Source organism: Tamandua tetradactyla, chromosome 20 (genome assembly GCF_023851605.1).
Source record: "Tamandua tetradactyla isolate mTamTet1 chromosome 20, mTamTet1.pri, whole genome shotgun sequence".
NCBI lineage: Eukaryota > Metazoa > Chordata > Mammalia > Pilosa > Myrmecophagidae > Tamandua > Tamandua tetradactyla.
Genome location: NC_135346.1, coordinates 31,601,173 through 31,628,952, shown reverse-complemented (window position 1 = coordinate 31,628,952; position 27,780 = coordinate 31,601,173). Strand labels below are relative to the sequence as shown.

At 41.1% G+C, this 27,780-nt stretch overlaps 1 protein-coding gene across 1 annotated transcript; it reads right to left on the bottom strand.

Moving 5' to 3' along the window:
• On the bottom strand, positions 1-25,880 carry SMIM3 (small integral membrane protein 3). Its single transcript, XM_077137430.1, has 2 exons — positions 25,581-25,880; positions 1-1,365 (listed from the first exon to the last, which is right to left on the bottom strand). Exon 2 carries the CDS (start codon positions 1,352-1,354, stop codon positions 1,172-1,174), a length of 183 nt encoding a protein of 60 aa, XP_076993545.1. The 5' UTR covers positions 1,355-1,365; positions 25,581-25,880; the 3' UTR covers positions 1-1,171.
• Positions 25,881-27,780: the final 1,900 nt, after the last annotated feature.

The window sequence follows — 27,780 nt, the reverse complement described above, 5'->3', positions numbered from 1 at the left end:
TGCTTATTCGGGTGCTTTATTGGAAACTGGTTGTGTATTTCAGTAAAGTCAGATCAGAGTAAAACATAATCTCCACACAGTAATATCCTGATATCTGTGCTAGCATCTAATATAATTTAATAAGCCCCAGAATGTTCCTGATTTTGATATCAACAAGAGCTTGACTGATTCAGATATCTCTATATAAATACATCTATCATAGCATCTAAAATAACCATCATTGTTTTGAATCAGTTTCGAAGTCCTGGGACCTTCTTTTAAAATATAAGACTGTATCTTAGATTGGTTGCAGTATGGTGGGAGGATGTGAAGAGAATGAACATGATACCATTGAGCTTATTTTGCAGGAGCTAAAGCAGAGGGGGCAGAGCTTCCCTGGTGGGGGGGCACACCAGGGATAAGGGCTGAAGATCCTGAAAGGTGGGCAGGAAACTCAGCTACCCAGCATTTTCCTTCACTGCTTCAGTGTCAAAAATAACAGAGAGGTGAGACTCAAGTGCAGAAAGGAAGCATTAGCCCATTTCCCCAGCTCCCTTAACAGTGTGAAGAAATGGCCGGTCCTCCTCCAGAGTGCATCAAGGCATGGATTCTCGGAAAGTCCCACCTATCTCTGCCCCCCACCCCCCGCCGCCGTGCTCAATTCTATCCTAGCTGAGAAAACCAGAGGGACTGTACCTCAAAGAAATAACTTTGAGCCAATATGCTGCTGACTTCTTGGAATGAGGACAAGGTGCCTTTTGTTTGGCTTGGCCTGCAAGGCACTAGAAAAGGCTGCTGAGCCCCCAGTGTTACCCTTACCACCTTTAAGGCCATCATCAGCAAATAGGCTCTTTGGTTCCTTAAAGCTTCTAAACACTTATTGTTAACACGTTGTATATCGGTGGTGGCTTTACTGCTCACAAACACCTTTTATCTCCATGAAGTCCTTTGGTTCTCACAACCCTATGAGGTAGGAAGGGCAGGGACCATCATCCCCATCTGAAAGATAAGGAACCTGACTCATAGAGTTAGGTCCCTCAACTAACACACAGTTGGCCAGTGGCAGAATCAAAACTAGATGTCAAGTCTTCTCTCACATATCAAGCTCCAAAGTCCAAGCTCCACAGTTCCTCCTGCTGCTTTTCTGAAAAAGGGGGAAAGACTGGGAAAGGGGACTCATTCAGCCCTGTTCTCAGACAGCCCCGTTGAGGACAGGATGAGTCCGCATGCGATAGATGATGACAGCAGTGGCTGGGCACAGCAGCAAGGAAGTCATGATGACAATGGTGGCCAAGATGATGAGAACAATGACCCAGACGTCCAGGATGTGCTTGGGGAGCACGACGTCCATGGGGACCTGGCTGACGGCATCCATGCTACTTCACTCTGTAACAGACAGGAGAGGGGGAGTCAGAATTGCATACCCTCTCCCAGTCTCCCTAGTTGGAAGGAAACCTGTTCCAGGAGTCAGAAGTTTGAGTCACTTACCAGCTGTGTGTCTCTAAGATCCCTTAATCAATAATAATAAAGGCTCCATTTATGGAGGGTTTCCCATGTGTCAGCCCCTCTGATAGGCATTTTATGTATATTAACTCATTTACAGTCTTTACTTTATGAGCTAAGAACTATTATTACTGTCATTTAAAAAATTTCTTTGTGCTTATCTTCAGTTTTTCCCATTTTATAGATGAGGACTCTAAAGTTAATTTGCCTAAGGAAGTGAACTGAGATGTGTGGGGCCCCAGAAACCACATCAGTAACCATTAAACTACTGAACTCCAATCCTCTTTCCTCATCTGTACAATGGGAAATCTACTATTTTGGGTCCTGTGTCCTTTTCCCCTTCTCCTGGTAACAGAACCTCTTTTTTGTAGAGAACCTCCCTATTTCATGTGGTTTAGTTGGGGCACTCCCCATCTGAGCATAGGAATAGATAGGTGACTTGATTGGGCCATAAAAACCTCCATAATGCTGGCCACAACTCAGGAATATGGAGGTAACTCAGGCTAAGTTAACCCAAATCTTCTCCAGGGCTTTTATGCACAAGGTGTTGGGAAACATGGTTCTTTCTGCTGATATTGCTACATAATCCGGGCTGCAAAATTCAGGAAGAGGCAAGTGACCTTGACTAAGTCAACAAAATCCTCCCCAGGGCTTTTATGCTAAAAGAGTTCTGATGGATAAAGATGTTATAGTTTCCAAACTTTTTCAATTCATACCATTTTTAGTATCTTGGCAATTTTTCCTCGGCACCTCAAGCCAAAAGAAATACCTAGTAGTTCTATTTATTAAGTGTGCTGGTTTGAAAGGATGTATGTACCCTAGAAAAGCCATGTTTTAATCAAAATCCCATTTCATAGAGGCAGAATAATCCCTATTAAATACTGTATGTTTGAATCTGTAATTAGATCATCTCCCTGGAGATGTATCTCAATCAAGAGTGGTTGTTAAACTGGATTAGGGAAGATGTGTCTCCACCCATTTGGGTGGGTCTTGATTAGTTTACTGGAATCCTATAAAAGAGAACGACAAGACAGAAAGCCAGGAGATTCAGAGAGAGCAGAGAATGCTGCAGCACCACAAAGAAGAGGGTCCATCAGCCAGCGCTTTGGAGATGAAGAAGGAAAATGCCTCCTGGGGAGCTTCATGAAACAGGAAGCCAGGAGAGAAAGCTAGCAGGTGATGCCGTGTTCACTCCATGCTTTTCCAGATGACAGAGAAACCCTAACCATGTTTGCCATGGGCCTTTCCACTTAAAAAAGAAACTTTCGGCCTTCTTAAATCAAGGTATCTTTCCTTGGATGCCTTAGATTGGGCATTTCTATAAACTTGTTTTAATTGGGACATCTTCTTGATCTTAGAACTGTAAACCAGCAATTTATTAAATTCCCCTTTTAAAAGCCATTCTGTTTCTGGTATATTGCATTCCGGCAGCTAGCAAACTAGAACATTAAGTTATTAAGTTAAAATAATTTAATAAATATTTATGTCCTAGCAATTTAGTAGCTGCTAGAAAAATAATATGCACAAATTTAAAGAAAAATTAATATTTTCATTTTATTCTTAATCAAAGTTACTTAACTAATGGGATATGTGTAACCATTGGGTACTGCTCAGTCTTTCCAGTCTGGTATCAGATTGGACTGCACCACCCTCATTTCTTGTTCTATATTAATTCTTACAAGGTACTTGCCATATTACAGCAACCACTGACAACCCAGCTTCACAAGGATATAGCATCATCAAAAAGAATAGTTTTAGTAGGTGAGATCGCCCCCTCCCCCCACGAAAAGGAAAGAGTTGAGAGTGAAAGGGGACACAGTTAACAATCACACCAAGATGACATACATAAACCGGGGCTATCCTAGGCAAATCTTGGAAGTACAGTTAAGGTGCTGGTTTGAAAGGATGTATGTACTCCAGAAAAGTCATGTTTTAATCGTAATCTCATTTTGTAAAGGCAGCCGTTTCTTCTAATCCCTATTCAGTAATGTATGTCTGAATCTGTAATTAGATTATCTCCCTGGAGATGTGATTTAATCAAGAATGGTCGTTAAGCTGGATTAAGTGGAGGCGTGTCTCCACCCATTTGGGTGGATCTTGATTAGTTTACTGGAATCCTATAAAAGAGGAAACATTTTGGAGAAAGCGAGAGATTCCAAGAGAGCAGAGAATGACATAGCCACGAGAAGCACAGAGTCCACCTCCACCAGTCAGTGACCTTTGGAGATGAAGAAGGAAAACGCCTCCCAGGGAACTTCATGAAACAGGAAGCCAGGAGAGAAAGCTAGCAGATGATGCTGTGCTCGCCATGTGCCTCTCCAGATGAAGGAGAAACTCTGATTATATTTGCCATGTGCCTTCTCACTTGAGAGAGAAACCCTGGACTTCATTGGCCTTCTTTTTTTTTTTTTTATTAATTTTTAATTTTTAAAAAAAATATAACAAACAAATACAAACACTCTTAACATATGATCATTCCATTCTACATATATAATCAGTAATTCACAATATCAATACATAGTTGCATGTTCATCATCATGATCATTTCTCGGAACATTTGCATCAATTCAGAAAAAGAAATAAAAAGAAAACAGAAAAAAATTCATACATACCATACCCCTTACCCCTCCCTTTCATTGATCACTAGCATTTCAATCTAAATTTATTTCAACATTTTTCCCCCATTGTTTATTTTTATTCTATATGTTTTACTCATCTGTTGATAAGGTAGATAAAAGGAGCATCAGACACAAGGTTTTCACAATCACACAGTCACATTGTGAAAGCTATATCATTATACAACCATCTTCAAGAAACATGGCTACTGGAACACAGCTCCACATTTCCAGGCAGTTCCCTCCAGCCTCTCCACTACATCTTGACTAACAAGGTGATATCTATTTAATGCATAAGAATAACTTCCAGGATAACCTCTAGATTCTGTTTGGAATCTCTCAGCCATTGACACTTTATTTTGTCTCATTTCGCTCTTCCCTCTTTTGGTTGAGAAGATTTTCGCAATCCCTTGATGCTGAGTCCCAGCTCATTCTAGAATTTCTGTCTCACATTGCCAGGAAGGTCTACACCCCTGGGAGTCCCCAAGTAGACAGGGGGAGGGCAGTGAGTTTGCCTGTTGTGTTAGCTGGAGAGAGAGGCCACATCTGAGCAACAAATGGGGTTCACTTGGGGGTGACTCTTAGGCCTAATTTTAAGCAGGCTTGTCCTATCCTTTTTGAATTTAAGTTTCATATGAACAAACCCCAAAATTGGGGACTCAGCCTATTGCTTTGGTTGTCCCCACTGCTTGTGAGAATATCAAGAATTCTCCACTTGGGGAAGCTGAATTTTCCCCCTTTTTCACGATTCCCCCAAGGAGAGTTTGCAAGTACTTTATTACTCACTGTCCAATGGGATTTATTGGGGCATCACTCTGGACAAACTTACAAAATCTCATGTTCACTGGCCTTCTTGAACCAAGGTATCTTTCCCCGGATGCCTTTGATTGGACATTTCTATAGACTTGCTTTAATGGGGACATTTCCATGGCCTATAAACTGTTAACCTGCAACTTATCAAATTTCTCTTTTTAAAAGCCATTCCATTTCTGGTATATTGCACTCCAGTAGCCATCAAACTAGAATAGTTAACAATACCAGATAGCCAACAGAGTGATTTTTTAAAATATTTCAAAGGTGAGATGCCTCATGGCAACCAATAATATCAAAATTAAGGACTTGGGGTTAAAAGATATGCCCCCAAATCATCTGCTCTAATTCTTTCAGGAAAGATCCACTAACTCCTGTCACTGTTCTCAGATTCAACAAAGCTTCATCGAGCAATGAGTAGGGCCAGGGCACCAGCCCTTACTCTATGGGATTCAGAGTGCTAGGATCAGATTTTTGCAGCCCTTTGGACCTCCAAAAGCCCAGTGGTGGTTCATTAGAGTAGGAACACATACTGGCACTCTTTAGGCTATTCTTTAACTGTGCTACAATCAAAGATTCAACAAACTTCACGGACACTCAGCTTTTAACCTAGAGAAATTCAAACTCTTCAGAGACAGGTACTAAAGGCTCTTTACAATTGTTTACAATCTACCTTTCAAATCATAAATCCACTATACTTAAATGGATCCTCTGCTGTAGTTAAATTGGTCTGCTCACTATCTCCTGAGTATGTTTTTTTTCTTCACCTGGGTATCTCTCCCAAACAGGGCTTTGAGGACCTGAAACGTGGCTAGTTCAAATTGAGATGTGCTGTGTTAGATACATGCTGGATTTCAAAACTGTTGTACCAAAAAAGTGTAAAGTATCTCACTAGTAGACTAAAAATAAAAATGTATTAATTTTTTTTAAAAAAAGGAATGTAGTGTGAACTAATGTTAAAACTGCGAATGACCTAGTCGGTCTGTTTCTGCTCTATGCCCACTGTCGCCACCCTAAGTAAGATACTGATCACCATACCCAACTGCAATGCCCAAAATATACAAATGACTAAGTTAATTCATATAATATTATAACAACAACACAACCAACGTGTCCATAATAAGATAAAACAGGGTGTATCCATATAATGGAATACCAGGCTTTTATTTATTTAATAAATAATTATATGATTCTCACTATAAGGAAGCATTAGTCCAATAACTACTAAAAAGAATGATGTAGAGCTATCTGTGTATGCTGAACTATGGTGTGCTCCAAAATATTCAAAATGTGTGTGTGGTGGGGGAGGGGGGAGCAGAAAGGGGTGACAACAACACCAGGGTGCAGTACAGGATAGTTGTATAGGATGATTCCTTTGGGTCAAATTTCCTAATAATAATTGTGCTGATTAGGCAAAAAGGAATGAAAGTTTAACACTGATACAGATACAAAAATCCTAAATGACTAGAGCAAGCCAAATTTAGCAGTATATTAAGTGAATACTGTAAAGTATGTCCAGGGAATATGTGTTTTCATATTATGTGATACATTATATATATATATATATATATATATATATATATATATATGTTTTTCATGGGTTAAAGGAGAAAATCCATACAAGTTTCTTGATAAATGGCAAAAAACCCAAAACCCTCATCTGATGATATTCATTAACTATTTGTGACAACTGTAGTAAAACAAATAAAAGAATACCTTCTTTAAAAAAAGAATTGTGCTGATTAGGTTCATGCGTCAACTTGACCGGGTAATGGTGCCCAGTGAAGCAAGCACTGGCCTAATTGTTACTGTGAAGACATTTCACAGACTTAAATCATCAGTAAATTAATTGCATCTATGTCTATTTACATCTACAATAAACTAAGGAGATTGCTTTTAGCAACCTAAGACTCACCCAATCAGTTGAAGGCTTTAAAAGAAGTAATGATTTCAGCAGTCAGAACAAAGAATTTTCATCTTCTACTTCAGCCAGCCAGCTTCTCCTGGGGAACTTATCATGAAACTTCATCAGAGTTCCCAGCTTGCAGCTGCCCTACCAAATTTGGTCTCGTACATCTCCACAGTTGCATGAGACAATTTAATAAAATTTCATAATATTTAAAGATATCTCCTGTTAGTTACACAGAGAAGGTGGGGTTTAACAAACGGTATGATTACTGAATCATTATATTGATTTTTTTTGTTTCTAGTATCTTAGAGCAGCTAGAAGTAATAACCTAAAATTGTGGAGTTGTAACCCATACCAAACTCTGAAATCTGTTCTGTAACTAATTGTTGTACTGTGCTTTGAAATTTACTGCTTGTATATATATGTTATTTTTCACAAAAAAGAAAAAGAAAGTCGGTTGTGGTTATAAAAAAATATTTATTCCTTCTAGCCTCCAATGTTCTGGAGCAGCTAGAAGGAAAAATCTGAGATGATGGTAGGGTAGCTCATGACAAACTGAGATCTGTCCTGTAGCAACTTGTTGAAGAGTGCTTTGAAAACTATTGCTTTTTTCTTTCTTTGCTTTATATTCATATATATATATATTATATTATAATTATATTATCAATAAAAAAGTTTAAAAAAATAAAAACAAATCTCCTGATGGTTCTATTTCCTTAGAGAATCCTGTCTAATACAAGAATTAAGTAAATAGAGACATGAGGATATACATATACACATAAAAGGTATTTTCTTATGGAATCACAAGAAAGTGGTACCAGTGGTTATGTTTGGGTAGCTGGACTAAGCTTTTTAAAAAGTTTCATTCTTCATGCTTTTATATCATTTGAATTTTCTAAACATGAGCATGTATTACTTTCAATTTTTTATATCAACTGAATAGAGGAGAAATGGGCTTTTTTGAGTTTTTTTCTTAATAATTCTTTGTATTAAAAAATATAAGTACATACATTTGACTTTTAAATCAAATAAAATGAAAGTATGACACTAGATCATTGTTTACCAGATGCCATATAGAGGATTAAGTGAGAATCGGCTGGGGACAAGATTAAAAATCATTGACTTCTGGGCCCCATTCCAGACTTACTGAATGAGATTCAAGAGGGAATGGTAAGGGGCATGTTTTTCACATTCCCCAGGTGATTCGAATGTGCAGCTGGGTTTGGGAACCCCTGGACTCAGTCATCTGCAAGATCTCCAAGACCCCTTTTCGCACCATGACTTGAGAATTGATTCCTAGTACTCTGTAGTCAGGATGATCAGATATGGGAAAGTTCAAAGAGAAAGAAGCCTTCAGCAAAGCTGTCCACAGTCCCAGGCTGGGGCCTGCAAAGGGAGAGGCACAAGCTGGCCCTGCCTCAGCTTTGGAAACGTGGTCACTTTCTCCAAGGTCTAAGACACAGAAGCATGAGTCACAGGAGACATAGACTGGAAAAGAGGGATGGGGGTGGAGGAAATAATTCTTTGTGGTCTCCTGATTATATCAACAGCTAACTTGCTTTAGGCCAAAGGAACCCCACAAAAGCCGTTTCCAGTAAATCCATTAACATCAGTCTCTGTGACTCTAAGTGCCAGGAATACAAAATCTCCCTGGCTGGTTTTCATAAGCAAAACCTGTCATTTACAGGAACTCAGTCTTCAGGGCTCATCCACAATCAAGAATCATGGAACATTAAAGCTAGAACCAGCCCTATTCCACAGAGACAGAACTGAGGTCCTGGGGTCGTCACCCATCTTTGCTTCAACCACATAAATCTGAACATGCCATGGCCCTTAACTAAAACAAATCAAAACAGAACAAGTAGATGAATACAGGAAACTTCTATAACCTGTATCCTAGGCTTTCATTTTCACAAATGAAAACGTATTTAAAACCCCAACCACAAGAAAAGCTGCTATAGAAGTGCAGTCAAGGGAAGCAGGAACAAGGAGGGGGTCCTGGAGTCTCACCCAATTAGCACAGCTGGTTCAATACCCTTAGAGACACTAAACACTAGAGATTAGGGTACTACCCTTCACACATGCAAATTCAAATTGAAAGTACTACTAAATCATAACACACAGAATTTACATATTATGGTGAAATTTGTCTTTTCTTCTAACTGAAAAACTCTGAGAATAACTTTTTCAAGGTTGTTTGTGTGTGTGTGTCACATGTGGTGCAGTCTGCTTACTTGTCGGTCTAGCACAGCTGTTCAACTTCCTCTTGACCCCTTAGATTACTCTGAACACAGTTTGTAAACCACAGTTTGAAATGTTCCCCAAGGGTCCTTCTGTAGACAGTCAGGCATCAGAGGGCAGGGGAAACTCTACCTCTTTATTGCAGTCTTCTCAGTCCTCAAACATGTGTCCTTCAATGGGCTGTTCCTCCCCCATTTAACAGGGGTTCCAGCCACTTCCACCTCAACCCACTGTGAAAGAAAAAATTTGTCGCCCAAATAGGAGCTAAGCAAACCAATGTTCAGCATCTTTCATTGCATGCTGGAAAATTCTGCTTGAGAAAAAGCAGGACTCTAAGCTTCTGCTAGGTGACTTCTGTTTGACCTCTGTTTGGTATCTGGGTGTGCTGACTCCTTGTGAGTGCATAAAATCTTGTTTCTTAGTACATCTAGTTAACAACCATAGATCAATCTGCTTATCGTTTGCTTCTCAAATATGTTGCTTGTTATTTTTGATTAATGGTTCATGTTGGAATATGGGCTCAAGCCATTCATGTCACAAATTTAACTAGTAGGAGTATGATTTTTTTATGACCATAGAAAGTAAAAATAGTAGTCAGATCTAAACTCCCTATTTCCCATGTCATTTTGAACTGGCATACATTATCTGTTATTGACCTCATTAATGAATAATAAATTTTAACATATGTTCAATATATGCTTGTCTAAGAGACTGCATTACCACCACCCTGAGCTGACCAATGGAGGAGCCACTGGTACCAAACACTCCATCCCATCAGCTTAAAGGCCCTGCACCACCAGCCTTGAGAGATGGGCAAAGCCTTGCTCCTCCTTAGCTCACAGGGCTTAAGCAATTTGGCCAATTCATTGAAGAACAGTCAATGATTAAAAAATCACTATTCTGAATCCATTAACAAGACTGAACATAAGGATGAAAAATTGTAGTTTCACCAAAGGAGGAAAAAAAATTATAGTTCATCCAAAAGTGGGACACTTACCCCACCCATCAGGTACTCCACTTGGTACAATCTAGGCAGTTGGTGGGAAAAACACCAAGTTTTTCTTCTAGAATCATTTTTCTTAAGCAACTAATGTTCCTTTTGCAAAAAAATAATTGTTCCAGCCAATCCTATTTTATAGCCAACTTTCTAATTATGGGAGACTTTATACAAATTTCATAAATTAGAATTACCTAAAGTAGTAGCTTTAGAATAAGTGAATTCAAGGCAATTGGTCTGTGCTATTGATTCACCTTCTGTTTTAGTTTGTTAACGCTGTCAGAAACATACCAGGAATATGGTATGTTTGGTATGGTATGGGTTGGATTTTATAAAGGGAATTTATTAAGTCACATGTGTAAAGCTCTGAGGCCATAAAAATGTCCAAACTAAGGCATCCAAAGAAAGACACTTGACTTAAGAAAGGGCTGATGATATTCGGGGTTTGGGAAGGCACACGGTGATGTTTGCTAGCTTTCTCCCTTGGCTTCTCATTTCAAATGACTTACCCAGGGGCGTTTTCTTTCTGTATCTTCAAATGTCTCTGCATGTTTCAGCTCTCAAGCTTTTTCCAAAATGATTCCCTCTTAAAGGAATCTAGTTAAGTGACCCACCTTGAATGGGTGGAGACACATTTCCATGGAAACCATTTAATCAAAAGGCCCCACCCACAACTGGGTGGGTCACATCTCCAATGAAACAATTTAATCAAAAAGATCCCATCCAACAGATTGAATCAGGATTAAAGAACATGGCTTTTCTGGGGTACACAACAGTTCCAAACTGGCACACCTTTCAACTATGAGACTTACTCACCAGCAAGCAACTTTTTCCTCTTTGACAAGGCAAAATTGTTTTTATTTGAGCACTATCAGAACAAGTAACTTTGTTCAGAATATTCATTTGCTCATTCATTTAATAATTTTTCAAGTACTTGTTTTGTGCAAGATACTCTCTTAGGAATTAGTACTATTTACTCAAAAGATATCTTTTATTTCCAAGAAGCAGAGAAGTTAGGTACACCTCCGCTTCTTACCATAAACATAGAATCATACAAACTGGCATTTGTTTAATAAATAAGTGCTAACTACCGTTCTAGGTCTTGTTCCACACATTACTTAACCTCCACTATATATGGTGGAGGGGACATTAGTTTTCAAATGTAGAATCTACATCTGAAATATATTTGAAATGTATTTACATAGTAAATACATGTATTTACTACACTACAGCTACCCCTAAAGAGTTAACCCCAGCATGAACATAGGGTACACCAGCTCTCTTTTAAGTCCAATTTCTTCTAAAACTATTATGGTTTTTGACCAAAAGCCATTAGAGATTTAGAGAATTAAGAAGAGCTAGCAGTCTACAAATATAAGGACTTCTGGTAATCGTGATCTAAACAATTTGGACCATTCCTCTGAGAACAACTAGAAAAGTTTGAAAAAAAAAAATAAAAAACCTGCTTGAAGGCACTAAGAGCTAATAAAATAATAAAGAATTACCAGACTAAAACCTGGGAGAAGACAGAAATCCAGGAAGGCAAATTTGATATTTGGAGCAGCATTTCCCCTCATAGAGGACAGAGAATGAGCAGTACTTCTGATAGACACAGGGGGCCAAGGAAACAAAAGTTGGAGTCCACAGACTGCCAAGGCAGGGAGAAGGCATGGCAAAACCCCTGCACTCTGCGTTTAGTTCTCAAAGAGCACCCTCAGTTCTAAGGGTGAACTGAAAGTATACCAGTCCTCCCACAACTTTGAATCACACAGTCCCTGAAAATGAATTAAAATTGTTCCAAATTGAGGATTTTGACAGAGGAATGGAAACTGTATGGAAGGACGCAGAGATCTTTTATAAGAACAACAGAAATTCTAGAACTGAAAAATACAATAATAGAAATTAAGAATGCAGTGTATGGGTTTAAGAGCAAATTAGACATAGCTGAAGAAGGAATTAGCCAACTGGAGAACAGGTCAGACAAAAATTATTAGACTTAACAGAGGGAAACAAAAAGATGGAAAAGATGGAAAGTTGAGAAATATTGGCAAGATTCAACATACATGTCATTGGAGTCCTAGAGGAGGGAAGACAGGATGGGAAAGAAGAAAACAAATACTAGCTGAAAATCTTCCAAGGCTAATGACAGACATTAATTCATGGACCCTAGGAATTCCTAGCAGTTTAAATATAATGAAATCCACAACTAAGCACATTATAGTAAAACTGCTGAAAATCAAAGTTGAACAGAAAAACAGGCATTATTTTCAAATGAAAAACAATTAGACTAACAGCCAACTTCTCAATAGAAACAATGGAATCTAGAAAGAAAAGAGCAGAATGATATCCTAAAAGAACTGAACAAAAATAACTGTGAAATAAGAATTATAGTGAAATAAGACATTTTCAGACAAAAATACAAAATTAAACTGTCCAACAGAAATGGTAAACAAATAGAGGAAGGAACATGATTAAAGCATTCTGATTCTTTTACAATGCTGGAGAAAGAACAAAAGAACCAAATAACATTAGACTTTGGTAAATCAAAGATGCATATTATAATCTCTAATATAACCGTTAAAAGAATAGTAAAAGAGTGCATAACTTCCAGGGCAAAAAGAGAGGGGGAAAAAAAACACATAGAAGAGGTGGGACACATAGAAAACACACAAAAAGATGACAGACTTAACCCAAACTAACAATGACTATCACGTCATACAAAAAGAAAGAACAAAATACACATTTTTTTCTAACAAGAGACACATGAGGATTCAGAAAGGTTGAAGGTAAAAGGCTAGAAAAGAAATACAAAGTGTGAATTATGTAAGGTAGCTGAGATATCTTACAATAAGACAAAATAGACTTTAAGGAAAAAGTATTACTAGAGATACCAGAAAGATAAAACAATTTTTCTTTCTTTTTTTTTTTTTTGTACATAATCTCAAAATTTTAAGGGAAAACAGACAAATCCACAATAATAGTGGGATATTTCAAGACCTCTCGGGCAGGCCACGGTGGCTCAGCAGGTAAGAGTGCTTGCCTGCCATGCCCAAGGACCCAGGTTTGATTCCCAGTGTCTGCCCATGCTAAAAAAAAAAAAAAAAAAAAAAAAAGACATCTCTCTTAGATACTGGAAAGAAAAACAAATTTTAAAAATCAGGCAAGGCAACACAACAAGCAAACTCACCATCCTCCCCCTGTCTACGTGGGACATGACTCCCAGGGGTGTGGAACTTCCTGGCAACATGGGACAGAAATCCTGAAATGAGCTGAGACTCAGCATCAAGGGATTGAGAAAACCTTCTTGACCAAAAAGGGGAAGAGTGAAATGAGACAAAGTGTCAATGGCTGAGAGATTCCAAACAGAGTTGAGAGGTTATCCTGGAGGTTATTCTTACACATTAAATAGATATCACCTTGTTAGTCAAGATGTAGTGGAGAGGCTGGAGGGAACAGCCTGAAAATGTCGAGCTGTGTTCCAGTAGCCATGTTTCTTGAAGATGATTGTATAATGATATAGCTTTCCACAATGTCACTATGTGATTGTGAAAACCTTTTGTCTGATGCTCCTTTTATCTACCTTATCAACAAACAAGTAAAACATATGGAATAAAGATGAATAATAGGGGGAACAAATGTTAAAATAAATTTAGAGTGAAATGCTGGTGATCGGTGAGGGGGAGGGGTGGGGGTAATGGTATGTATGAATTTTTTTGTTTTCTTTTTATTTCTTTTTCTGAATAGATGCAAATGTTCCAAGAAATGATCATGATGATGAATATGCAACTATGTGATGATATTGTGAATTACTGATTATATATGTAGAACAGAATGATCAAAAGTTAAAAAAAAAATCAGGCAAGGACATGGAAGATATCTTAAAATAGTTGTTTTTTACAATAGATAGTTTCAAATAGAAAAGTACCAAAAATAATTAAATATAAAAAATTATTTCCTCTGTAAATAACTATATATTCATTTAATGGTATTAGAAAAATATAACAGAAAATTCTATTAGGATAAAAGGAAGCATATCATGTTTAATAAGTTCACAGCAGAGTAGTTTTAGTGTTGGAACAAGTAACTTTTGGAGCCATTTCATAAATTAAGTCATTTGATCTAATTCAGAAAAAGGGGAAGCTGGTTCTAGCATGTTCCAGGAACAACTATGAATAGGGCATTACTGGAAAGCAATTGTGATAGGAAGAATTCCAAGATCTGCCCCTTGATCTCTGTCCCCTAAGGTTACCCTGTGATTAACTTAGGTTATATAACAAGGATGAGATTTGCAGCTGCAATTAAGGCCCCATATCCACTGATTTTAATTTAATCAAAAAGATTATCTTGGGTGTGCTTGGCTTAATCAGTTGGAAGTTCTTTAAAAGAAGGCTTAGGTTTTTCTGAGGTCAAAGACACTCTCCTGTTGGCCTTGAAGAAGCAAGACTCCATGAGTTCCGTGGCTGTAAAAAAATGAATTATGCCAACAACCTGAATAAGTTTGGACACATGTTCTTCCTTAGTTGATCTTCCAGATGAAAACACAGCCTGGACAAACCTTGACTGTAGCTTCACAAAACCCTGAGCAGGAGACCCACTAGGTTATGCCTGGACCCCTGACACATGACCTTGTAGTTATGAGATAATAAATGTGAGATAAGCCACTAAGTTTGTGGTAATTTGTTATGGAGCAACAGAAAACTACTACAGCAATACTGTATTCTACTCAGTTCATTACATACAGAGGTGAAACTTCTATAAACTAATGATGTTCTAAAATTCTACGTGGAATTTAGACATTATCTAGTTTAAACCACATAACATAGCTCCAATTTAACAGATGAGGCAAATGATGGCCAAAGAAATTAAATGACTTGTCCAAGGCCATACAGCAAGTTAATAACAGAAACAAAAATGTCAGGCCTCCTACCTTATAGTGCCCTTTTCAATTCTACCATCATTCTGTTTGAAACAAAAGCTAAGGGAAGAAAGAAGGGATTTGGGTTGGAGAAAGTGGTGGTAGGGTAGTGCAGAGAATAAACTGACATTAATAGTGAGAGCTGGACAGGTTTCTTGGTTAAACCTTTTTCTACATAAAGGCCCACAAGGGTTGGGCGGTGCAACAGTGGCTCGGTGGCAGAATTCTAGCCTGCCATGCCGGAGACTTGGGTGCAATTCGCAGAGCCTGCCTATGTGGAAAAAAAAAAAAAGCCCACAAGGATCCTTGAAGTCCACACAGAACCCTAAGTAACTTCACAAAAAGATGGGAAAGATGGTTGTGCTAGTTTGAAATGATATATGGACCCTAGAAAAGCCATGTTTTAATCCTAATCCCATTTTGTAAAGGCAGCCACTTCTTCTAATGCCTATTCAGTATTGTATATTTGAAACTGTAATCAGATCATCTCCCTAGAGATGTGATTTAATCAAGAGTAACCACTCTTAAACTGGATTAGGTGATGACATGTCTCCACCCATTTGGGTAGGTCTTGAGAAGTTTCTGGAGTCCTACAAAAGAAGAAACATTTTGAAGAATGAGAGATTCAGAGAGAGCAGAGAAGGATGACATAGCCATGAGAAGCAGAGAGTCCACAACCCAGTGACCTTTGGAGATGAAGAAGGAAAACACTTCCCAGAGCTTCATGAAACAGGAAGCCAGGAGAGAAAGTGAGCAGATGACACCTTGCTCATCATGTGCCCTTCCAGCCAAGAGAGAAACTGTGACTGTGTTTGCCACGTGCCTTCTCACTTGAGAGAGAAACCCTGAACTTCATCGGCCTTCTTGAACCAAGATATTTTTCCCTGGATGCCTTAGATTGGACATTTCTATAGACTCGTTTTAATAGGGACATTTTCTCAGCCTTAGAACTGTAAACTAGCAACTTATTAAATTCCCTTTTTAAAAGCCATTCTATTTCTGGTATATTGCATTCTAGCAGCTAGCAAACTAGAACAGTTGTTTTCCAGAACCAGCAGAGAGAAAAAGAGAGAGGGAGGGGAGGGAACAGGAGGGTAGAGGTAGGGAGGGGAGGGAAGGAAAGAAATTTCCCATCAGAATCACTGATGCATGCAATTCCACACTTTGCATCTCATCTCTTGGGCTTAAGGCCCAAATACAAATAAACCTAGTGAAGTAGATAATGAGTAAGACTTTTAAGTTATTTATCCTTCGCTGTGGGTAAGAATATCAGAGAAGAGAGGAAGAAGCCTTGGAATCCAAATCATAGAAAAGTTTATCAAATACAGAAAAACACATTTGCATACAAAATGAGGGACTGTTAGAGAGACAGCATAGACAACTTTACCTAAGTTCTAACTCTGCCTCAGTACTGATTTTCCCCAGCACAGTTCACTTCTGTTTCTTCAGTACAAATGACCTCCCTCTCTGCTCAGTGATTTAAGGTGCTGAATAAACATTTTTTAAATCAACAAATCTCAAAGTTCCTGTACTCCATTGGGGTCACGGAAACTCAACAGAGTGGAGGGAATGTGGAGAGATTCCTTGCTTTACCCTTACATTACAGAGAAATGTTAAAAACCCAGGCTTTTTTCGAGGAAATGGAAAAGCCAATCATCAAATGTATATGGAAGGGTAAGGGGTTCCAAATAGCCAAAACCATCTTGAAAAAGAAAAAAAGTTGGAAGACTCATACTTCCCCATCTTAAAACTTATTACAGGACCTTGTCTTCCTCCTCAGACTCGAATAGCCATCTTGAGAGCCCTCTCCTCCTGTGCACAATGGTCACTCTTAAGGAAAAACTGACCATACCAGTTGCAGAAGAGGCACAGTCCCAAACAGTAAGATCACCGTAATGGGCATTGGACAAGTTGGTATGGCATGTGCCATCAACATTCTTGTAAAGTCTCTAGCTGATGAACTTGACCTTGTGGATGTTTTGGAAGATGAACTCAAAGGAAAAATGATGGATCTGCAGCAAGGAAAATTGTGGCAGATACAGACTACTCCGTGACTGCTAATTCTAAGACTGTGGTGGTAACAGGAGTCTATTAGCAAGAGGGAGAGAGTCCTTCGGTCTGGTTCAGAGGAATATTGTTTTCAAATTCATTATTCCCCAGATCATCAAGTACAGTCCCAACTACATCATAACTATAGTTTCCAACCCACTGGCTATTCTAACATGTTACTTGGAAACTAAATGACTTTCCCAAGCACCATGTGATTCACAGCATTGTGAATGTAAATAACAGCACTGAATTGAGTATTTGAAAGTGGGTTTAAATGGGAAATGTTACACTGTATACATGTCACCACAACAACAATCAAAAAAAACAAAAACAAAAACAGAAGCCCAGGCTCTGAGGCCAGTCTACTTGGATTAAATGTGGCTCCACCATTTTCTGGTCAAGTAAATTTGAATCAGTTACTTAAATATCCTTATGTTTCTAGTTTCTCAACTAAAAACAAAAACAAAAATGGGAAAATAATAGTATCTGCCTCAAAGAGTTGGAAGAATTACATGAGATAATCACACATAGTACTTAGCAGCATTCTGACACACAGCAAGCACTGTACAAGTGTTAATTCTTATTATGATTCATAATTCTGGCTGTAAGGACTCAATGACCTAAGCAAATATCCTCCCTTCCTAACAGTTTGTTAGCATCCCAAACTTGGAACATGTCTTTACTTTGTCAACAAAGATGACAGATAATTAATCCATATGAACGATTTTTTAAAAAAATCAACTGGCAGAGTGACTGATTAAAATGATCTATTCATGTATAGTCAGGGTATAGTCAGGCAATTCAATTCAGTAAACATTTATGGCACTGTGCTTAACACTGGGGATGGGGGAGGAGATAGAGAGATAGGGATAAACAAAATATAATGCTTGTCCTTAAGAAGCTCATGCTCTTCTGGAGGAAAAAGACATTAATTACAATCCTTAATTGTGACACAAGGCAGAGAAGTACTACATTGAAGACACAAGCCACATGCTATTAGAGAAGAGGAAATCATCCTTATTAGAAGTATAACTTTTTCCAAGTTATCTAAAATCTCTAAACCTCAGTTTTCTCATTTGTAAACCAGGAATATTAAAAGCAGTATATCAACATCCTATCGTGAGTATAAAGTGAGATAATAGGTAAAGAAGGCTGGAACAAAGGAGATGCTCAAAAAAGTATTAGTCCTCATTCCTTTATGGTAGGATATCCTAAGGTAGGATAGAAGAATTTATTAAGAAGACTTTGATATGGGCTTTGAAGGATAAATAGGAGTTTAAAAGGGAGAAATAAACAGGAAGGCAGGGTAAGCAGAACTGACATCATCAACAAATCCCAGAGCTTGGGAGCATAGGTAATCCTGATGGCTTGTGCAAGTGGCTTAACCTCCTGAAACTTCAGTCTCTTCATCTGTAAAACAAGAATAATAGCAACTCAAAGTATCCTTGGGAGAATGGTGAGAAAGGGGAAAATTTTAACTTCCCCATGTGGAGAATTCCTGATAGTCTCACAAGCACTGTGGACAACCAAAGCAATATGTTGAGCCCTCAGTCTTGGGGTTTGTTCATATTAAACTTATCCCCGCAAAGGACAGCTAAGCCTACTTAAAATTAGGCCTAAGAGTCACCCCCAAGAGAACCTCTTTCATTGCTCAGAGGTAGCCTCTCTCTCTCTCGCAGCCAACATGACAAGCAAACTCACCACCCTCCCCCTCTGTGCGTGGGACCTGACTCCCAGAGGTGTAAACCTTCCTGGCAACGTGGGACAGAAATCCTAGAATGAGCTGGGACTCAGCATCAAGGGGTTGAGAAAACCTTCTATACCAGAAGCGGGGAGAGAGAAATGAGACAAAATAAAGTGTCAATGGCTCAGAGATTCAAACAAGAGTCGAGAGGTTATCCTGGAGGTTATTCTTATGCATTATATAGATATCACCTTTTTTGTTAAGGTATATTGGAAAGGCTGGAAGGAAGTGCCTGAAAATGTAGAGCTGTGTTCCAGTAGCCATGTTTCTTAAAGATGATTGTATAATGATATAGCTTTCGCAATGTGACTGTGTGATTGTGAAAACCTTGTGTCTGATGCTCCTTTTATCTACAGTATGGAGAGATACATAAAACATATGGATTAAAATAAATAAATAATGGGGGCATAAATGTTAAAATAAATTTATTAGATTGAAATGCTAGTGATCACTGAAAGGTAGTGGTAAGGGGTATAGTAAAAAAATAGGGGAAACAGGCTAAAATATATTGGGTAGATGGAAATACTAGCAATCAATGAAAGGGAGGATAAGGGATATGGTATGTATGAGTTTTTTTCTTTTTTCTTTTTATTTCTTTTTCTGAATTGATGCAAATGTTCTAAGAAATGATCATGGTGATGAATATACACCTACGTGATGATATTGTGAATTACTGATTATATACCAAGAATATATGGTAAGAATGTTCATGTTTGTATGTTGTTATGTTTAAAATAAATAAATAAATAAATGAATGAAAGAATCGCAACTAAGAATAGCAATACTTTATTGGGTTGCTATGGGAATTATATGATCTAATGCATGTAAAGCACTTAGCATAGTGTCTGATATACAATGAAGGCTTCATAAATGTTAAATTGAACACGACATAGCTCCCAGATTCAAAAAGAGGCTTCCCTAATGTTATATTGAATACCACATAGCTCCTAGATTCAAAAAGAGGTCAGAGACCCTACCATTATCCAGGGTACTGCAACTTCTCCAAATCTAATCTAAGAAACCACAGCTAGAAGTTTCATAAACAGCCTTTGATGGTCTGTCTCCTGGGCAGCTTTGACCTTCCACCGGAAATGCACACCCTCTCTATCTGAGCTATAGTTAACAGTTAACTTTTGAGAGATTGCCAAGGGTTTTCCAACCGGTTTTACCACCCAGGAGTTCACTGAGGAAGAAGGCAATAAAAGAAATTACTTCCTGCTGGCAGGCAAACCTAATTATCCCAAAGTGGTAGGAACGGCTAGAAGCAGGTGGCTTTCTGCAGGTGCAGCTTCGGTCCGGTACCGCAAGGGCTCTGTGCAGAGAGTGCTGCTGCTGTTTCCTTTCCACCAGACAGAGGTCAGAGCAAAGGTAACTGGAAGCAGCTCTGAGTCACTGATGCCGGGGGCGTCTGAAGATTCAGGACTCTGCAGACGTTTTGCAAAGTGTGAGCAACGAGACTGATGCGTCACAGGGCAGAGGACTTGGGGGTCTACCGGGATCACCCAACTTCCAGACCCCGCCCTATGGCTCTACCCTCAGAAAGTGCTGGTGGGTTTGTCAGGAAAGAATGGGGCATTAGATGGAGAGGGCAAGTCGGGTATCAAGGGGCCCCACTTGCCACCTAGTGGCCCAGGCACCTAAGGAACCTGCGTCCCAAGCCCTGATCATACTTCAAGACCTTTGTTCTTGCTGTTTCCTCTTCTTCGAAAATCCTTCCCACAGATCTCCCTATTCAACATCTAGTGTCTCAAGGTACATGATCTCAACTAAAATGTCAGCTCCCTAGAAAAGCCTTTCCAGACCCATCCTGCTAAATTACCACCCTCATCCACCAACCACTCTGTCTCATACATGTTTTATTTTTTCATAGACTTTTCACAATCTAAAACTAGGTTGTTTTTATTGGCCATCTTTGTCCACTCACACGCAAAGCACAGGGCCAGCAGCAGGCTTCTCTCTTGGTCATTCCGGTATCCTCAGGCCCTATCACAGGGCTTGCCCAATAAACATAAGACAAAGGCAGAAATGAATACAGACATGTTGTGGAACTTCAGATTTGAACTTAACTCCACGAGCTTAGTTGGGGGAGGAGGTCCAGAAAGAACCCTCACCCCTGCAGAAGTCCCAATGACCCAAAAGTAAGAACCAAAGCTCCAAAAGAAAATGATACCCTCTTGACTTGATGGTTCTCTGAATGCTCTGTTCCATCAAGAAGGATTATGCGGGCCTCTTTCTTCCACTGTTCACCCTGAATAAAAGAGGACTGTTTCCCTGGGATCCACTCTTCTTAGCTGGCTTGGGCTGATAAGGCCCAATTCAAGATTTGATTCTCCGGGCTCATGATGGAGCTGGATAGTGAAATGGGCCTGGAGGGGAGAGTGCTGCCCAGTGGGTGAACTTTTCTTTCTCCGTTCTCAGAAAAGAACAGACAGGGAGGCTAATAAAAAGCGAGGGGGCTTCCCAAGTCAAGTCCTGCCTGAGAAAGTCGTCCCAGTCTCACATTTACTCTTGGAAACAGTTCTTTCACTGTGTAATAGCTGGCCTCAGACACATGTTAACCCAGCACAGAATCTGCTTCACCAGGGACCTTTTTTCCAAAGGAAAGGTCCAAAGGAAGGAATGGACAGGACACACAATTAACCAAAAATGCAAAATAAATAAAATCAGAGGCCTTTCTCTGATAAGCGAGGTCCCTGAGGAGTTCTCTCTTCTCATTTCACCCCAACTGGCCTCTGTCTTCTCAAAAAATTCCTAACAGCCTAAAGACTTGTTCCCTGTGTGAGTTTCTAACTGCTCTCCTGCAGCTGGAAAAATGGAAAAACACCAGGATACTTCAAACACAACCAGAGCTGTTCAAGACTTCATGTTCTGTCTGACCCAACCAATCACAGAGTTTTGGAAACCAACAGGGAGCCAAGAGAGGAGAAAACCCAGGCCAAATCCACAGTATCTGTTTAAGCCACTACCATCCATCATTGTTATTTGCTCATCACTAAATGCCGGCTGTGTGCATGGCTGACAAAGGAGATTCTCCATGAGACGGGCTGTCAGGGCGCTTGGTGATACAATTGAAAGAACACCAGAGTGGAGCTAATTCCCAAACTAACAACCTAACTGTGTGATCTTGAACAATCATTCACCCAAGTGAGCCTCACCATGTATGGGAGGCAGAATAATGCAACCCTCCCCTGTCCCCAAAGATGTCTACTAATCTCCAGAACCCATGAATATGAAAAAGGAAGGATAACTTAGAGGGTGGAACCATGAGAATAAAGGGGAGTCTGCAGATACGATTAAAGTTAAGGACACTGAGATGGGGAAATTTATTCTGGATTGTCCGCATGGACTCAATCTAATCACTCAAAAGTCCTTAAAAGTGGAAGAGGGAGGCAAAAGAGTGGGTAGGAGACATGTGAAAGGAAAAGGACTCAACTTGCTATTACTGGCTTTGAAGATGGAAGAAGTGGGGAGGAGGCTATGAGCCAAGGAATGTGGCAGCCTCCAGAAGCAAGGAAGGGCCCTGAGCTTACAGCCAGCAAGAAAGCAATGACCTCAGTCCTACAACCACAAGGAACTGAATTCTGTCAACAACCTGAATAAGCAGGACTCTCTAACAGATCCTCCAGAAAGCATTGCAGCCTGGCAACACCTTGAGTTTAGTCTACTGAAACTCATACCAGGCTTCTGACCTACAGAACTGTAAAATAATAAATCCGTGTTGCTTTAAGCCACTGAGTTTGTGGTAATAGCAGCACATAGCACTAACGGCTTTTGAACTAATATACTGTGTGATGCTGAGCAAGTCTATCTCCCAAATTGGGCCTCAGTTTTCCCATCAGTCAATTGGAAAGGATAGACAAGATGATCTCCACAGGTCTGGTCAACTCTTGGAGAATGATTCTGCTCCCTTGAGTCTCCCACTTAGCTCTCCCACTGCCCTGTCCCCAATTCCAGAATGGCCGTGGCTGTAAACCATTAAGGAAAATGCAGAAAGGAGGAGGGGAAATGAAAATTAATCTGAAAAAGCTCCAAACTGTTCCCTATGATGCCACCCAGGACACTCAAAAGGAGCTCCTGTTTTAACACTTCTTACTTCTTGACTATACTGCAGAGGAGTGAAAGAAAAGGTCTCTGGGAGAACAAGATAAAAGCTCCACAGTCAATTGGTAGAGGCTGTTCAGGGCACTGGATTCCCAAGCTTCCTGGAGGTTAGCAGCAAAGTACAGATTATCAATGGCAGCCTGGGGCAGGGGAATGAGTGCCAGATATCTGTCAACACCAGATGAAATTGGTTTGGGGCCCCCGGCTTAATTTTTTCTCTTGCTCCTCTAACCTCCATTTCATTTTCCCTGGTCATATGTACTGGGTCATCAGCAATTCACATGCCCAATCAACCATTCAGGGTCCAAATCAACAAAATAAGGAAGCTGTATCTATACACAAGCAGGCAATTTAAAGTACACAGTTTGGTCACTGACGCTGGCTTGCTGATGTATAAAATGCCAGGCAATTATAATCTTGACTGGTTTTACTCCTGCACTGGCTGACTAACTCTTAGCCTTTGCTCCTAGGTGTACTCCATTCTCTCTTGAGGTTCACCCTCTAGTTTCCTAGTAAGTTGGAAGGAAGCTAGGGTCCCTAGTGATCCACTAGTCCAGAGGCTGTCAAATTCTCATGGAACTTCCCTCAAGTCCACCTGCAAGTAGGTGACAATGCCAAGATCTAAACCCAGACTCCCACTGATTCTGGTGAAGTTCAGAGCATAGGCTCCGGAACCAGACTGCATGGGTTCAAGTCACACTCTGCCGCCTACCTCCTGGGAGATACTGAATGAGGTACTCTCTCTAGACCTCAGTTTCCCCATCTATAAAATGGGGCAATGATGGTACCTACCTCATAGTACTGTAGTAAAGACTAAATGAGTTAGCACAAGTAAAACACTGCCTGGCAAATGTCGAGTGTAATTATGAGTACATTATTCAGCCTACTTGGCCTGCCAGGGTGGAGACTGCTGGGAATGCCAACACCAACATCCAGTCCTATAAACTATAAACTGAGTACATTTCTATTTCTTTGATATCAACGCCAACAGTGGCAATGTAAGACCAGCCAAGATAAAGACCCACTTTCCTTGGAGCTATTACCTTTGTTTGCATGTTTTAATCCACAGAGAAGAAGCAAAAGCAAAGATCAGGGTATGTCTGGGAAAGCATCTGAGCCTGTGACCGCCTCCTTATCCCTTTGGTTTGTCACCTGGGGGTCCAGTATGTGACCTGACCACAGGCCCCCAGAGGTATTGTGTTCAAACACCTCATCTCAGTCTGTAAAAGGGAAGGGAAATCCCCAGACCTTTTATGCAATGGAGCCCCCGTTCTGAGGCCAATGGTTGGGAGATTTGATGGAGCGTGATTCATAACCCTGAGACAGATGGAGACAGAGGGTCCCTGCAGGGCAGAAGCACTTCTCCTTAGGCTTTTTTTTGGTTGTCACTGCAGAAGCACATAATGTTCTGAAACCCAGCAGGGCTGTCTTGTGTGTGCTCAGGGGGGCGCTGAGTGGCCTGCATAACCCAAAGGGCACAAGATCACAACCAGAGACAGACCTACATCTGCTCAGTCCCCATTTCTTCATTTTACACATGGGGAAGGAGAGGTCCTGAGGGGGAAAATGCCTCAGTAAAGACAATTCAGAGGGTCTCCTACTCCTAGAGAGTTTTACTGGCTGCAGTGGTATCAACGATCATAGCAGTTTCAGAGCTGACATTCAAGAAGTCTTTGATACTTGACCCAGTAGCTGTCATCACCACAGCCTGGAGCTCTGAGGAGTTTAGGATTCACTGTCTATAGACACAGTGAATCCCGGATGGCCACAAAACCAGTGCTGTCCAAGAAGAAACAAGTGGGGCTGCCACAAAGAAGAGCTGAGACTGGCCCCTGTCAATAAAAATAACTACCCACGACATTTATAAAGGCTTTTACGGTTTTCAGCTCTCATTCTTTCACTTGGTAAACAGGTATTGAGCACCTACTATTTGCCAGGCCTTGTGCTGCATGCTGAGGATGCCTCAGGGATCGGAACAGAAAAACAGTTCCTACGCTCAAGGAATGTAGACGTTCATGGGGGGGGGGTGCAAGGAAACCGGCAAGTGCAACAATTAGGACCTAAGAAAACGGGTGGATAACCCAGAGCAGGAGGGAGTTTGGAAAGAAGGCTTCTCTACAAGATACTTTTCACACCCTCTTTCTCCTTAGCGTTCTGTGAAAAGGTTATTTTCCCATTTTCACAGATCGGGAAGCTCGGCTCGGAGATGGGGTGGTCAAACAGTTCAGTGGCAGAGCCAGGGCTGAAACCCACTACCCTCACTCCAAACCCCTGGCGCCTACCACGCGGCGCGCTCAGAAAAGCAGGACAGACAGACAATACGTTGCTTTGGGTGGCACAAAGACGCAGGTGTTCAGGCCCAGAAGCTGAGCCCTGACGCCCGGCATGGGGAGTAAAGAGGTGGCAGAGCCTCGTCGTGGAGGGGGTGCGCGTCCCATGAGGCAAGAGGAGGGAAGCCCGTCTACCAGTGGGGCTGGGGCTTAGCCACCCAAGCTCCGGCCTCCCCAGAAGCCCCAGATCGCGTGCGCAAAGTGGTTGGAACTTAGGTATTAACAGAGGGACAAAAGGGAAAAGAAGATCGGAGGGGAAGAAATGCAGAAGTGAAGAAGGGGTAGAAACGGGGGAAAAGAGGAGAGGAAAAGGGGGAAGTCGGGTGGGGGGCAGCACGAGGCTTGGTCATGAGTTCAAACAGCTCCCTACCCGATCGCTCCACTCACCCCCGGATCCACAAAACTGCTTTTAAAGCCGCGGTTCTCTACACAGCCGAATCGCCGCGGGTCTGCTGAAAAGTTCCTGATACAGGGACGGCTTGCGCGCCTTTCTTCAGGTTCCCCGGGATCGCAAGGGATCCGGTAGCCGGAAACGATCGCCAGACCTGGAATCTCAGTCCCGGCGAACGCCCGGAATGTGTGCTGACTCCTCGGAGCCCAGCGATGGCGGGGGCGCGCAGGAGAGGCCAGGACGCGCGGCTCCGGACCCCGCGCGCTCGACTCCAGCCGCGCAGGAATGCGCGGCAGCTAGGGCCCGGCCCCCCCGGCCAAACCCACTCAGCTCCGCCCCTCCTCCCCCCACCAGCCACGCCTTGCGGGCTCCGAGTGAGATAGGAGCCAGCAAGGAAAAGAAGGAACCCGGAAGAGTGTAGGGTTCCCATCTCGACTTTGTCACAGAGTCGCTGTGTGGTCTTGGGCAAGTCACTTCGCCTCTTGAGACTTCCATTATTTTTCTTGTAAACCAATAGGGTTGGCCTAAAATGTGACCTCCAAGACCCTTGCCAGCTGTGGCCTACCCATGGGAAGGTCTAGCCAATGGATTTGGTTGGAGGAGCCCGGGGCTCGAGTTCCTGCTTTGCAACGAAATGACTGTAGGAAACTAAACAAGAGGCTTCACCTCTCTCTCTCTTGTATTCTCTGTAAAGTGAAGATGATAAACAAGAGGCTTCACCTCTCTCTCTCTTGTATTCTCTGTAAAGTGAAGATGATAACGCCTGTCCCCAAACCAGGCTTTGTGATAACTGACTTAAGAGGACCGGTGTGAAGCTGGGTGGTTGTGTGCTGTAGCATGCCTCTGAGCACCCTGCCTATGTTGTGTGACAACGATGAAATGGCCCAATCCAAAGTGACCAATGGCCCATTAAGATTCCATTTCCTAGAGGTTTCCCACACCCTGTTTGTGGCCCAGCTCCCAGACAGGGCGATGTAAACTCCACCATCTCCATTCCTCCGAACCCCCCACCGCCACCCCCACCCTGCCATCTGTGGAGTGAGGGATGGGTGGGGTGGGGTCTCAGTTCAATCTTTAACATCCACAATCTTTAATTCAGTAGTGGAGCTTTTTTTTTTCAGTCTTACTCCTTTTTTTCAGTGACTTGATTATCCGTGGGATCTTGATGGTCCATATATGTCAGGTTTCTTCTGTGGCCCAACAGATATGGTAAGAATCATGTTGCCTTACCCAGGCCTCAATTTGATATCTAAGCTTACTCTAAACTGTTTCCTGAATCAGGGATGAGGTCAGCAGAAACTACTCCTAAATCATCATTACTGGACGCCATTTCTTTTATAGGGACCACGATGAGGATGAAGTGGTTTGATATGAGGAGTGATTTGACAAAATTCTAGTTGTCACCCAACAATATGTTTTAAACAAAGAGAAGTACACAACTCTAAACAATTTAATATAGAACTCTTACTTAAAAATAATAACAACAGGTTAAAGGAAGACAGTCTCAATTTTGTTCAGAATGTTTCCTGGTTAGTGGAAGGTATGGCAGTTCCTTTGGCTGGACAACTGGTAACCCCATGTGCCCAGGCCCTCTGAGAGAACGTGGAGGCCCAATACTGGAGCCAGCGTTAGCCAGGCTTCGATTGCCTTTCCCGTTCAACAGTGCATCAGTATCTCTTTACTATTGCTTTGTCCTGAAATCCAAAAAGAAAACTACAAAAGAAGTTTGAATACTCTATGGGAAAGCATATGACTTTAAGTCTGACTTCACATCTGGGCTGATTTTGCCAAGAGAACTGTGCCGGTCTGAATCTGTGGTGGACCCCAGAAAAGCATGCCCTTTAATCCTCATTCAATATTGCTGGGTGGGAGCGTTTTGATTGTTTCCATGAAGGTGTGACCCAGTCCATTGTGGGTGGTAACTTTTGATTAGATGATTTCCATGGAGGTGTGTCTCCACCCACCGAAGATGGAATTGCTTACTGGAATCCTTTAAAAGAGAAAACATTTTGGAGAGAGTCCCTTTTTGGTAGAACCGCGAGAAAGCCAGCAGATACCGCCATGTTCGCCAGGTGCCCTTTCAGCTGAGAGAGAAACATTGAACGTCGTTGGCCTTCTTAAACCAAGGTATCTTTCCCTGGATGCCTTAAATTGGACATTTTTATAGACTTGTTTTAATTGGGACATTTTCTCGGC

What these genes read in the sequence shown, in the direction of transcription:
- SMIM3 (XM_077137430.1), bottom strand. Translation starts at nt 1,354, where the DNA reads ATGGATGCCGTCAGCCAGGTCCCCATGGACGTCGTGCTCCCCAAGCAC.